The sequence below is a fragment of the Chenopodium album genome, chromosome 20, assembly GCF_948465745.1.
Source record: "Chenopodium album chromosome 20, dcCheAlbu1.1, whole genome shotgun sequence".
Taxonomy (NCBI): domain Eukaryota; kingdom Viridiplantae; phylum Streptophyta; class Magnoliopsida; order Caryophyllales; family Amaranthaceae; genus Chenopodium; species Chenopodium album.
The window spans coordinates 7,947,956-7,961,123 of record NC_137853.1 but is presented as its reverse complement, the minus strand read 5'-3'; the positions used below and the strand labels follow the sequence as shown (position 1 = coordinate 7,961,123).

The window sequence follows — 13,168 nt, the reverse complement described above, 5'->3', positions numbered from 1 at the left end:
TATCTTGAGGAGTGTTTGTTGCCACGTTCATGCATCTCTAACCTCTTCTTTTCTTCTAGGAATTTAGTGAACAACTATTTTTTCTTCATTACTCCCTCATCCTTGCAATTTTAAATGGATGAGTAATTCCTAATTCTTGTCAAATTTAACCAAGTAGAAAATAGTATAGCATCGATAAAAGTAATACTTCTTATGTCTCCAAAAAATCTTCGTAATATGAATTATTTTGTGTGACAATCACTTTTTAAATAGAAAGAACATTTAAAGATGATGGATTTATTTTCCCAATTGCTTAATTTAAGGGGTCACGTGTTTGAAAGCGTAATCATTTAAGATAAGAGTATTACTTTTTCACAACATGATATATGCATAATAAAGAGTATTACTTTTTCGGACAATTTTGCAATGGCCACAATAATATTGTAGTCATTGTAATCTTTCAATCTAGACCTTTAAAATTTAGTATTAAATCTTGACCATATAAAATTGACTAAATAATAAATAATAATTATAATGATTTGTACACAATAGATAAAAATTAATTTTATTAGAAGTAAAATTATTGATAATAATTGATCGATTACTTCTTAAATAAAGCCTTACAGTCTATTTTCGAACCCTTTCTTCCATTGAATCGTTCGATTCCAAAATTCGAATTCCGTCGATGTACTTTGTTGTCTTTGTATAACAATTAGTGTTGGGTGATATTTATTTTTGTGGGAAAGATGATACAGATAAGTTGATAACATAAGTATAATACTTCGATTCTTGATGATAATAGTAATTTAACCATGGTAATTTGCTGCTGCAATATTAATGGAGATTGATAGATTTGCTTGGTAGAGAAAGCGAAACTGCTTGTATTCGGCGACAAAAACAGTTTTTTCTTTCCAAAGTAAAAACAAGGAGTTATTTTTAAAATTACAATTTTTTTTTCATAGTCAAACAAATAAATGAACAAGATTTATCCTTAAAATTTTAATGGTTGAGATTAAAAACAATTATAATGGCTACATATTTATTGTAGCCATTGAATAGTCTTCCTACTTTTTCACAACATGATATGCATAATAATATAATTATTAAGTAATGGCTAATAATTTCATATATATAGGTTAAAATATAATAAGATTAATTCAGAAAATAAGTTAATATATGTTCTAATCAGGGTTGATAAGACATGCGTTTTAGATTTAAATTAATATAAGTTAATACATGTTCTAATAAGGGTTGATAATGCATAAGTTAATATATGTTCTAATAAAGGTTAATAAGGAATGCATAATAAGTTCTAACAAGGGGTTATTCAAGTTCAATTTAAATTGAAATTATTCTAATATAGAGTAAGGTTTTATAAGTTTCAAATAAGTTGATTAGATAAGTTCAAATAAGATCAAATAAGGTTAGGATAAAATCTCTACAAAATAGTCAAAGTCTCCTTCTCATTATTGAGTGTAGCTCAAACCCAATCATCTACTAATATGAAATTTAAAACTAAAAAAGGACATAATTGTACGAATTTCTATTCATGAACGTGACACTTAAAATGGTGATTGTACACATTTCCATTCATGAATGTGACACTTAGCTAGAAAGTTGATCGAGTTTATTTGCCTCAAGTTGCACTTAGAGAGGTACCAATGTGGTGGCAAACACATGGTACACTTGCACGAAAATTGTACTCTTATTTTGATGATATTTATTTCATCTATTGCACATTCAATAATGCACATATAATGTATGGATTTCTTCCATTAATATATATTATTTCTAAAATTTTAAGGATTTTATTGGAAATGAACAAACATCATACATTTAGCATTTTAGCTAGTACAACAAACACCCTCACCTCAGTTTTCACTTTTCAATTAAGAACAATTAAATTTGCTAAAGTGATCAGATTATATAAATTGATGGGAATTTTTAATATGATAACAATAATAGGATATAAAGAGATTTCTTTCTTAAAATAAAATGGTGACAAATTCTCTTCATGAGGGGTTTTTTTTTTTTTTTTGGCGAGCATGAGGAGAATTTTTAATGTGAGAAGATTAAATCAATATAGGTGACAAGATTCTACTATAAAAGTAAAATGTGGTGTATCTATTTTGACACACAAGAACCTTTCTTGTCATTATTTAAATAGTTTCGCATTTAAGTGACTAGATTTGCAAGACAGTATAATTATAACTCTTGGACTTGTGCTTAAAAAATTATATAAATAATGACATACTTATAAGTAATTCTTGCGATTATTATTAATATTAATTATGGTTACATGCTTGAAGAATCTCGCAATATTCGATTCTTAGGAGACTTCATGCATGCAATTTGGCTATCAAGTGTATGCAAATTTATATTAAGAACAACCATAGTTTACTGTCGTTTAGTATGTTACTTGTCCTCATTAAGTTAATGAGCTATGCAATGACCTAATGCGGTATGAATGATTATTATCATTTGCCAAATACATGTCTAGATGTTTCTATATATACTTAGTATCTATTAACTTGACTAAGAGCCTGTTCACATTGCTGAATTTTAATATTGCTGAATTTGTTAAATGTTTTCAAGATAAACAAGAATAATGTTAAATGTTTTCAAGATAAACAAGAATAATGAATAATGTGGAGTTCAAATATAAAATTTTCGAACCATGATTAACCATACGTTTTTCCCGTCCTTACTATTTCTTATAATGATGTCTAAATCCTACGTGGAAGACTAATTTAGGAAGGAGAGAATATTACACAGTATTTTGGAAAACACTCCTTCTGTTTTAACAGTTTAACTTGCTTGTTATAGACTCTTATTTCTAAGAATGCATGAAAAAAGTAAATAAATAAATAAGGTAAATGGAGTAAAAGAAATATGTTAAATAGGTGGACATGAGTAAGATTACGGTGGACCAATAAGAGAGAGTAGAAAAAGGTGTAAATATAATGGGCCACGGTATGAGGAGTAAGATAGTAAAAGAGTTTTTCCAAGAAATGAATAAAGTAGAAGCGAGTTAAACTTTTTGAAACAACTTAAAATATTGAACTTTCGAAAGCTGAGAGTGTATAAAAAATACTTAAAAGTAGAACTAGAAAGTAAACACACCTCAAAATAGAAATTACACATAAAGGAGGGAATCGATCGAGTATAATTGTTCTTGGTCATCTCGTCATTTGCACCAAAAATCTTTGCTTTAACAATTTTACATAATCCTAACAAAAGACAATAATACCGACCAATTAACAAACTAATCTAGTTGACATTAAAACTATCAACATTCGTAGTTTATTAGAGAGTTGGTGGTAAGGATAAATAAAAGTCAAAATTTCCATATAAAGGCAATTTGCCAAAATGGTCCAAGGTATATATATCTATTAATAAAATTGATATGACTAAATAAAAGTACGTATCACATTTAATCCATATTCGATAGATCCATAACTGGTCCTGCTCATATTTAGAAAGATACCAAACACATACGGTAACATACATCACTAACATGGGTCATATTTAATGTTAGTGAATAATAATGGAAGATGCTAACATAAACTAACTTAACGAGAGAATTAAATTTCATACTTTATACAGAGTATTATAAAATTTATAACTAACTTAGTAATGTTTTGACTAAATATCTGTAGTCAGTATGTAATACTGAATCAGTAGTCGGCAAAACTTGCTTTCTAAGAATCACAGAAACCCACAATTACTGGCTAGCACATGTCAATGAGTTGTAGGCCTAATTTGGATTTTATTCTAATAGGTATATATGTATCAAGCTACTATGCTTAACATATACACCAATCTTTAGCAAAATGTATGAAAGCAACATTGTTAATTGTTAATTAATGTATCGCGTCTTTAGATTAAAAACTAGCCTTCTGGCCCATGCAACGCACAATTGTTTATAGGTATATAATATAAGTTTTAATTTTATAATATGTTTCTTATTGGAAAATAAATAGTTCATAAAGGAGAAAAAGGGGCGAAAATTGAATGTAATTGTAGAAGATATTAAATTGGAGGAAAGTGAACCAAACATTCATTCATGTATTGAATTAAAGCTAGTGTTTTTTTTTTTTTTTTTTTTTTTTTTTATGAGAAAGGTTAAATGAGATGGCATGTGACATTGGTGAAAAATATAATTTACATGTGGCATTATGAGGATGATGATTTATGTTTTTAAATACTAAGTATAGATATAGATTACATAATCTAATTTGTCTTGTCCTCCTTAACAATAAGATACAACGGATATATCATATATGTGTGAGAGGAAACAAATAGATCCTATAATCCGTGTGATTAGTTTCGCAAAAGATACAATTAAATTTTAGAAAGCTACAACATTAAACACCTAGTATCCCAAACAAAGGCGTCCATAGATCAAATCAACTGCTTGATTAGTTTCACAGAAGATATAATGATGATAAATTTCTAAGACATCAAACTCCTAGGCTCCTAGCATCCCAAACAAAGGCGTCGATCTTCCAAGGTAAAAGAGCCTGCAACTGAAATGTACTAGCTATATGTAAGAAGAGCAGCAAAAGGAAGATCATTAAGAAAGGCAATACAACCTTACAATTACAAATAAATAATCAAAGGTTGATAAGGATGATAGCTTTGCACCTCATAAGCGACTATGCTGCACACAAATTTAAGTGATCATTAATCGGTTACCCCGTATAACTTATAATCCCTCTCTTTCATTTTTTGTAACATTTTACGCCCACCCCACATAAAGGTACTCATATGCATATATTCAACTAAACTGCGAAGTCGTTAGACCCTATCTCCTTTCTTAATATGTGAGTAAACAAAAAATGTAACGTACTCAAAGAAACGGAGGGAGTGCATATATAGTACTGTATGATACTTCATATTGTCTTTAAGACCTGTGAAGATAAATGTACAAAGGTATATAAGTGCTAGATCATGCACACAGGCAGTCCACTCCCAAGTGTCCCAACCTTTAAATTTTCTTCCATAAATGTCCTCCTACCTATCTGGTCAGGTACTCAGGTTACCCCCATTTTTTTTTCTACACATGAAATTCAATCTACCTTTTATGCATTTTATATAATCCCTGCAAAATATTAGACTATATAATAACAATAAAGAATAAAAGAAAGCATAAAGTATTTAGTCCAACCTTATATGTAGAATCCTCCTTGCATTTTCACCTGCATAAATATAGTCCAATTCTTTACAGTGATCCCTAGCTAAAAAATGGGTAAATCCAGAGTTTACGAAGATGTTCATAGTGTCTAACCCGGCTACGAATATAGCCTAATTAACTTAACTAGTACATGAAAATGTAGGCTATTTGCAAGTGATTAAAATTTAAACAGGCACAAAACCAACAGAATCTAAGTCAGTTGCTTGCATATCTTAAAAGGGTATTTTAGATCATAACATCGACATTCTATAAACATATCGACAAGAACAAAACAATCCAAGATAAGATCTCATCCTCATGGAAACTATCATAGATAATTCTAGTAACTAGCATCGGTGATGGGAAAAAATCATAACAAAAGCAGAAACCAACAGAGTTAAATATATCTGATAATCTTTGGTAAGATCCAGTTGCATCACATATCTGTTTACACTTTAACATTGTCAACACAACGAAAAAGTCCTCGACTTGTGATTCGGCCAGAGCTCCTAAAGAAAGGCCATAATTCAGCCTCGTGCTTCTTATCATGTTTTATGCCGTCATAAATGTAATGCACACATATAATACCAATGATAGGGGCATAAGCACGTAGCGCAAGGAGACTTAAAAGAGAGGAGGAGAGGAAGTATCCAGTAGGCTTCATCGTCATGCTAGGCTTTAAAGAGAGTATTTTAAAGAAACCGTTGACAGCGGAATGAAGAGTGGAAGCAATATCCTTTTTAAAACTCAAGTTATTCTTCTAATCTTTATTTAAATCAATCTCCAACTACTTCTTACAAGTAACAACTATTACTATCATACAGCTTTTCAGAAAATTCCGCAATAGCATAGAAAATGATTACTAATTATATATACTAGTATTATTTTCCTCCAACTAGTTTGCAAGTCATCTTCTCTACCTATTTAAGTAACTTCAGTTCGTAATGCTAAGATGCATGCATGCCAGCACTTTCTGCTGTTCTTTGTCTTTCAATAACAACTTCCTCTATTTCATTTGTACGATAACTTCTGATTAACTCTGTAATCCTGAACCGTATCTCATATAATCCCATATTCACCAGTAATCACCCAATTATCAACCATACATTAATCTAACAATCAAATGTTTCCACTTGTTGTGAGCCTCATAGCAATTGCCATCATAAGTTTGACACGTTGGCTCTTCAGATGGTGGAATCCAAAATGCAATGGAACACTTCCGCCAGGTTCAATGGGCTGGCCACTCATCGGTGAAACTCTTCAGTTCTTTGCCCCAAATACTACCTTCGACATATCTCCCTTTGTCAAAGAACGGATGAAAAGGTAAATATACTCCATTTGTCCCTTATTGATTTTTACATTTTCTAGATGTAGATAGCCTTAATATTTTTTTCACATCTCTGTTTGCACTAAAAAACACACATTGATTTCACATAATGCACTTTAAGGGCACATCTCACAGTTGATTGTTTTACTATTTTTCTCTTTACCCCACTTCCTCTTTTTAAATTCATCAACTTTGACATGCTGCTCCCCACTCTTTTTCAATATTTGTGTCAAACACTGTTATAAGACACAATAAGAAAGGGGCGGTCGGGCACTCAGAGTTACAATGTGCAACCACGTTAAATTTTCAGTTCTGCTGATCTCTAATTCAACAGTGCAATTACTTTGGATTTTTCAGATTTGGGCCAATATTCAAAACTAATTTAGTTGGAAGACCGATTATAGTCTCAACTGATCCAGAGCTTAGCCATATAATCTTTCAACAAGAAGGACAAACATTTCAGAGCTGGTATCCAGACACATTTACAGAAATTTTCGGGAAAGAAAATGTCGGGTCCTTACACGGGTTCATGTACAAGTATCTTAAAAACATGGTATTGAGTCTTTTCGGTCCTGAAAGCCTAAAGAAGATGCTACCTGAAGTTGAAGATACAGTGCTTAGACAACTAAATCAGTGGTCTGAACTGGATACAGTGGAGATAAAAGATGCAACAGCTAGCGTAAGCTTTCTGAATTTCAGCTATTGGTGGTCACGATATAATATGATAAAACTTAGATAGCTTAGTACTAATTTTATTCTATTTCCGTGCAGATGATTTTCAATCTGACAGCCAAAAAGTTAATCAGTCATGATGCTGAAAACTCTCCAGAAAATCTAAGGGAGAGTTTTGTTGCTTTCATTAAGGGACTAATCTCCTTCCCTTTGAACATTCCCGGTACAGCATACCACAAATGCTTACAGGTAAACATCAAATAACCCCTCAACTAAACATGTCTTTATTGTTTCGCAAAAAATATTACAGTAATAAAATGCAAAAATTTTAAACACTGGGTGTACAATATCATAGTTACCCCAAATCACATACGACTAGAAGTTGACCTCACACAGTGGTGACTTTATGTGATCTAGAGTGATTAGGCCCTTATTTTTACAAATGCACCAGTTGTATACAATACCTGTTGATTGTAAATAATAATAATAGTTTTAAGTTTAAACAATCATTGTAACAAACCCGGAACTTCCAATTCTTAAGATAATACCATTGTGGCCACAGGGAAGAAACAAGGCAATGAAGATGCTGAAAAAAATGCTACAGGAGAGAAGAATGATGCCTAGGAAACAGAACACAGACTTTTTCGATTATGTCCTCGTGGAACTGGCAAAGGAGGGAACACCGCTAACAGAGGGAATTGCTTTGGACCTAATGTTTGTGCTTCTCTTTGCTAGCTTTGAGACAACCTCCCTGGCTCTAACTGTTGCCTTGAAATATCTATCAGATTACCCTCTGGTCCTACAAACACTGACAGTAATATTCTTTGAGGCGAAAACTGTCTAAATTTATCTGTTCCCTCTCAATCACATCTTCTATTTATATGAAACCCAACTCACACTATGCCTAATTGACAGGAAGAGCATGAAGCAATTTTAAAGAGGCGTGAAAATCCAGATTCTCATCTTACATGGAGTGAATACAAATCAATGACATTCACTTTTCAGGTTAGTTAGCTTGCCATCACAACAAGTTCACTGAGAATCCATCCCAAAATAGAACTAACTAGTTTATAATGCAGTTCATCAATGAAACAGTTAGGATGGCAAATATAGTTCCAGGAATTTTCAGAAAAGCATTAAGAGATGTCAGCTACAAAGGTATGCATAATTTATCATTACAAAATTTATTAAGAGCTTCAATCTTTATATCAATGTTGATGTTACTCGAGTATACATACCTTAACATAGAATTTTGATCGATGCAGGCTATACCATTCCAGCTGGTTGGGGTGTCATGGTCTGTCCTCCAGCTGTACACTTGAACCCTGCCAGATATGAAAATCCCCTTGACTTCAATCCGTGGAGATGGGAGGTATGCAACATACTTTCGAATTCCTGCCAATCATGAGGGAAAACTATGATACTTAAATTTGGTTATATTACTTCTGTATATATACAAAATATCAACAAGAAATGTAATTGTGTGTAGGGAGGCGAAATAAACGGTGCATCCAAACATTTCATGGCATTCGGGGGAGGTATGAGATTTTGTGTCGGGACAGATTTTACCAAGGTGCAAATGGCTGTATTTCTACACTGCTTAGTTACAAAATACAGGTACAGGCATATATATATAAAACCATCATACTAAATTTTAAATGAATATTTTAAGAGAATGACATATCTAACTTATATTCTTCAACAAATGGAATCTCAGGTGGAATCCAGTGAAAGGAGGGAATATCGTTCGGACCCCTGGCTTACAGTTTCCAGATGGTTTTCACATTCAGTTGGCTAAGAAACAGAATCTATCAAATGACTCTACTTCACAAATATAGTGTTACAAGTGATTTCAAGCCACAATAATAAGAGACCAATACTAACAAAAAAGGAACGGAGAACAAATATTTACAGTTTCTCCACCAAAAAAAGAGCAACCGTGAACAGTTTTCTTGTAATAGTTACAGTTTTTGTATACATTGTCTATTTTTTTACCCTTCATCTTTTCAAAATCTGTGAAAGAACATATGATTTGAAAAAGAAGGGGTTAAGTTTCCGATATAAAAAATCATTGTTAAAATTCATATCACCTTCCATGTTGCAAGTTTATAAAACATCTATACAGATAATCACAAATTTTCCCAGTGTTATGACTGCCAATTATTATGATTGAGTTACTATATTAACAATGCGGACCACAATACAGCTAATTGCAAAGCAAACAAATTAAACAATATGACATCTTAGCATACTGACTGAAACAAAGTCCAATCACTCACCTAAAAGTTACGAACACACTTAAATAGCTAAATTACTTGACATTTATAAAATGGAAGCACCGCATTATTAATGATGAAACGCCTGATTCCCTGAATAACAATTGAATACATAGTAGCATAAGGGTAAGGGGAAATTATAGTATTAAAACCCCTTCCTATTTATACACCTATTGGCGAATGTTAATCTAGTAGAGCTACATGGAACATACCTACCCATCAACTGCCAGCCTTCTTTTCAGGCTGAATTCCATTTTTAACAGGGTTTTCACCAAAAACAGATTTAGAATTAGAAGTTAACAAATCATATGTACTGTCAGGAGGCGATTGTGCCTGCTGTCAGGTTGAAGATATCCTCTTTATTACAGTCAACCTTAATTATGTCCTACAAAGGCTAGTTATCTTCAAATACACAAGCTGGCCATTTGCCTAGAAATGGTGGTCATCATCATGGTAGTCGATTCTTGAGGTCATTTGTTATTCGTCCCATAGTGATTGTCTGACCATAATCCTTCTTGGTAATCCATATTGATTAATCAAACAAGCCCCAGAGATTTCGATATCTCATATGTTTACCATAGCATTACAAATACAAATATTGTAACGATGTTAAATGACCAACTCAACCAAAAGTTTAAGCTGATGTTTGAAGCTCAAAATCAGTACATATACTCTATCAATTATCAAGGGAAATTCAAGTTGGTTCCTTATAAAATACTTATAACCATGTAGCCAATTATAGTGGGATAGATATATTGTACTTTGTAGCAATACATAAGGTCGACAAGGGGTGGCCATAAAAGACAAAGGCCCTATTTTGCTCTGCTAAGCCCTACTCTGCTCTACTTGCCTAGAAACTCAAAAGAACATAGCCTAATTCAGCATTTAAAGTATGCGTTTGGTTGACACATAACATGGGGATTTAGATTTTCTAGGAAGTAGACGCATCTGCACATGTTTAGTTAAAATTCAAAGGAATTAAAACTTCATTAACTTCATTTATTACAGTATTTAATTTTTCTTAAGAATTTAAAATGAGCAATATACATTAAGAGAACTAAACATATAAATAAGTCCATCTTGCACCCGGATGTATATAAAAATTTTAAAATTTTATCTATATATATAGTACCGGAAGCAATATTTCGTACATCTAACCAAACAAAAAAGTGCGGAATATCAATTCGAGAAACATAAATTAATCAATTAGTTAACATGCATTAGTAATAAAATGTTAACCTACAATATTGAAAATTTCAACTATAAAAAACTAACAAACAAGAAATGCGTCAATCATGTCTAATCGAAATTTTAATAATGGCGGCATTCTACAATTGTTTATTGCTCATAGTTTTTACAGTAGCATTAAAATACTCCCTCACTCCATTCTTTTATCTTCTAGAAGATTCAGATCAGATTTAACCAAAAAAATTGAAGTAATTCGCATAGATGGCATCAATATTTTCGTATATAATTGTTGCTTTTCTATGACAGTATGATAAAATGTTGGTGAAATACCTGGAATTTGAGATCAATGAGGAAGTCTGAGTCGCCGTTATTATAGCAGCCACCGCACCAACAATCGAGAGCTTTTCCGAAACACAGATTGAGGCGAAAACAGTTAAACAGAAAAACTGAAATAATTGAAAATTGTTTTTAAATTTTAAAGTAAAAAGATTAAGGAAAATTTGTCAAAAATAAGCCAACCTTTGTCAAATTAGCTCAAAGTAAGTCAACCTTTTGATTAACTAAAAATAAGTCGAACTTTATAGAGTATCTTCTCAAAATGAGTCATGACCTGTTGAATTTTAGGATAACTGGTAAGCCAACCTTTGTCAAATTAGCTCAAAGTAAGTCAACCTTTTGATTAACTAAAAATAAGTCGAACTTTATAGAGTATCTTCTCAAAATGAGTCATGACCTGTTGAATTTTAGGATAACTGGTTGTTTTGGTAATTTATACCACGTGTCATTATAGGGTTGGTTTTTTTAAAAAAAACAAATTAAGTTTTTTTTTTGATGAGTTGTTACGAAGTATTTAAAAAAAATTATATCAAATTAAAAAATAAAAAAAAAAACTAAAAAAAATCCCATAGCCACCCCGTACCTGCCAGCCCCCATCATCACCAACTTCCCTTCCGCTGGCCGTTGAGACCACCCCATCCTCCGGGACCGACCGTCGACCCCACCCCAACACTCACCAATGTACGTTTGATTGGAGGATGCATGCCCTCATCAATCTTGCGACGAGAACGAAGCGAAATTGGGGCTTTTCAATGTCGTACTACTGCCAAACACGTTTTCAATTGAAGATGCGAAATTGGTGCAATTGGGGTTGCGAAAGTGGTGGCTAGAGTTGTAAATTGGTGGGTGAGGCTGGTTGTTGTTATTTGCGTTATTGAGGTGGCGATGGTGGTGTTATCGGTGGGAAGCAGGAAAGAGGAAAGGGAGGGATAAGGGTGTATTGGGTGGGAAAACAGAAGGGTGTGGGGTCATTGGCGCCGGGGGAAGGAGTGATCCTGACCGGCGGCCGAGGGATGGAGTGGCCTCCGACCGGCGACTGGTGGAAGGGGAGATGGTGGGGATGGGGTTTTTTTTTAGTTTTTTTAATTTGTTTATTTAATGTAATTATATTTAACATTTAATAAATTATTTTTAATTAAAAAAATGACTTGATTAGTAGGTTGTAGGTCATCAGACTTATTAAAAGAAAACACCACTAAAAAGTCGACTTATTTTGAGTTAATTGAAAATTTGACTTATTTTGAGCTAATCATGCAAAGGTTGGCTTATTTTTGACAAATTTTCCAAAGATTAATCACTTTTTGATGTGTAACTAGTGTTTAGCCCGGGCGATGCCCCGGGTCGATACTCGATACGTTAAAAATTAATATATTATAGTTTTCATATATTTTATTTTATGTAGATAAAACTTTACTTTTAATATTTTGTATGTACATAATAGCGAAATTTCTTTTGTATTCCTGGAGTACCATGCACAAGGTACTCCAGGTTGTGTAGATTTTATGTTATTTCCATGTAAACTTCTTATTATTTTGATTTGTATGTATGTTATTATAAAATTAATTATATGTTATTCCGTATGTACATTCTTTTGTACTCATGAAATACACTTTTTGTTGTTTCATGTTATTTTAAAATTTGTATTATGTTATTCGGTGATGTATTTGATGTTATTTTACTATACAATAATGTTATTACATAAATTTGATCATTGTATACGAATGCTACTTTATTTAGTATATTATGCTATTCAGTATAATATAACTCTATGTTATTTGATTGAAAACTTTTTGTTACATAACATTACATGCTATGTTCACCGGGCCATATTTATCTCTTTCGATATTTTATTCTCTATTTTTATTTAGCTACTTCCTCTAAAATAAGTTTAAACAAAATAACAAGTTTTTGGCAAAAAATACAATGTTTAATTAATATAAAAAAATAAGTTATATTTAAAAAAAAAAAAATAACACCAAGTTTAAGCAAAATAACCTCATACTTAAAAAGATCGTCATATGATTTAAACCAAAATAACACAATTTAATGTTTTAACAAAAAAAAAAAGCTAATATAATACGAAGTATATACTAACACAATGTTTAAGCAAATAACATAATAGTTTAGCAAAATAATATAAGGTTCAATCCAAAATAATTCATGGCTTTAACATAATAACGTGTATAGCATAATAGGAGTACCATACTCCAGGAG

General features: G+C 32.0%; 1 protein-coding gene and 1 long non-coding RNA gene across 2 annotated transcripts; one reads left to right on the top strand and one right to left on the bottom strand.

Moving 5' to 3' along the window:
- Positions 1 to 4,155: 4,155 nt before the first annotated feature.
- On the bottom strand, positions 4,156 to 11,124 carry LOC145598376 (uncharacterized). Its single transcript, XR_014103544.1, has 4 exons — positions 10,949 to 11,124; positions 8,393 to 8,549; positions 5,150 to 5,180; positions 4,156 to 4,508 (listed from the first exon to the last, which is right to left on the bottom strand). It is a non-coding gene; the product is annotated as an uncharacterized LOC145598376 (long non-coding RNA).
- Positions 6,265 to 9,197, top strand: LOC145598375 (cytochrome P450 87A3-like). Its single transcript, XM_081654718.1, has 9 exons — positions 6,265 to 6,478; positions 6,840 to 7,161; positions 7,254 to 7,403; positions 7,717 to 7,968; positions 8,070 to 8,159; positions 8,234 to 8,312; positions 8,420 to 8,526; positions 8,644 to 8,771; positions 8,872 to 9,197. Exons 1-9 carry the CDS (start codon positions 6,279 to 6,281, stop codon positions 8,990 to 8,992), a joined length of 1,449 nt encoding a protein of 482 aa, XP_081510844.1. The 5' UTR covers positions 6,265 to 6,278; the 3' UTR covers positions 8,993 to 9,197.
- Positions 11,125 to 13,168: the final 2,044 nt, after the last annotated feature.

Excerpts from the sequence above, each read along its gene's own strand:
- LOC145598375 (XM_081654718.1), top strand. The coding sequence starts at position 6,279 with ATGTTTCCACTTGTTGTGAGCCTCATAGCAATTGCCATCATAAGTTTG. Across the intron at positions 7,162-7,253 it reads TAAAAGATGCAACAGCTAGC|ATGATTTTCAATCTGACAGC; the intron begins GTAAGCTTTCTG and ends ATTTCCGTGCAG. Across the intron at positions 7,969-8,069 it reads TGGTCCTACAAACACTGACA|GAAGAGCATGAAGCAATTTT; the intron begins GTAATATTCTTT and ends CCTAATTGACAG.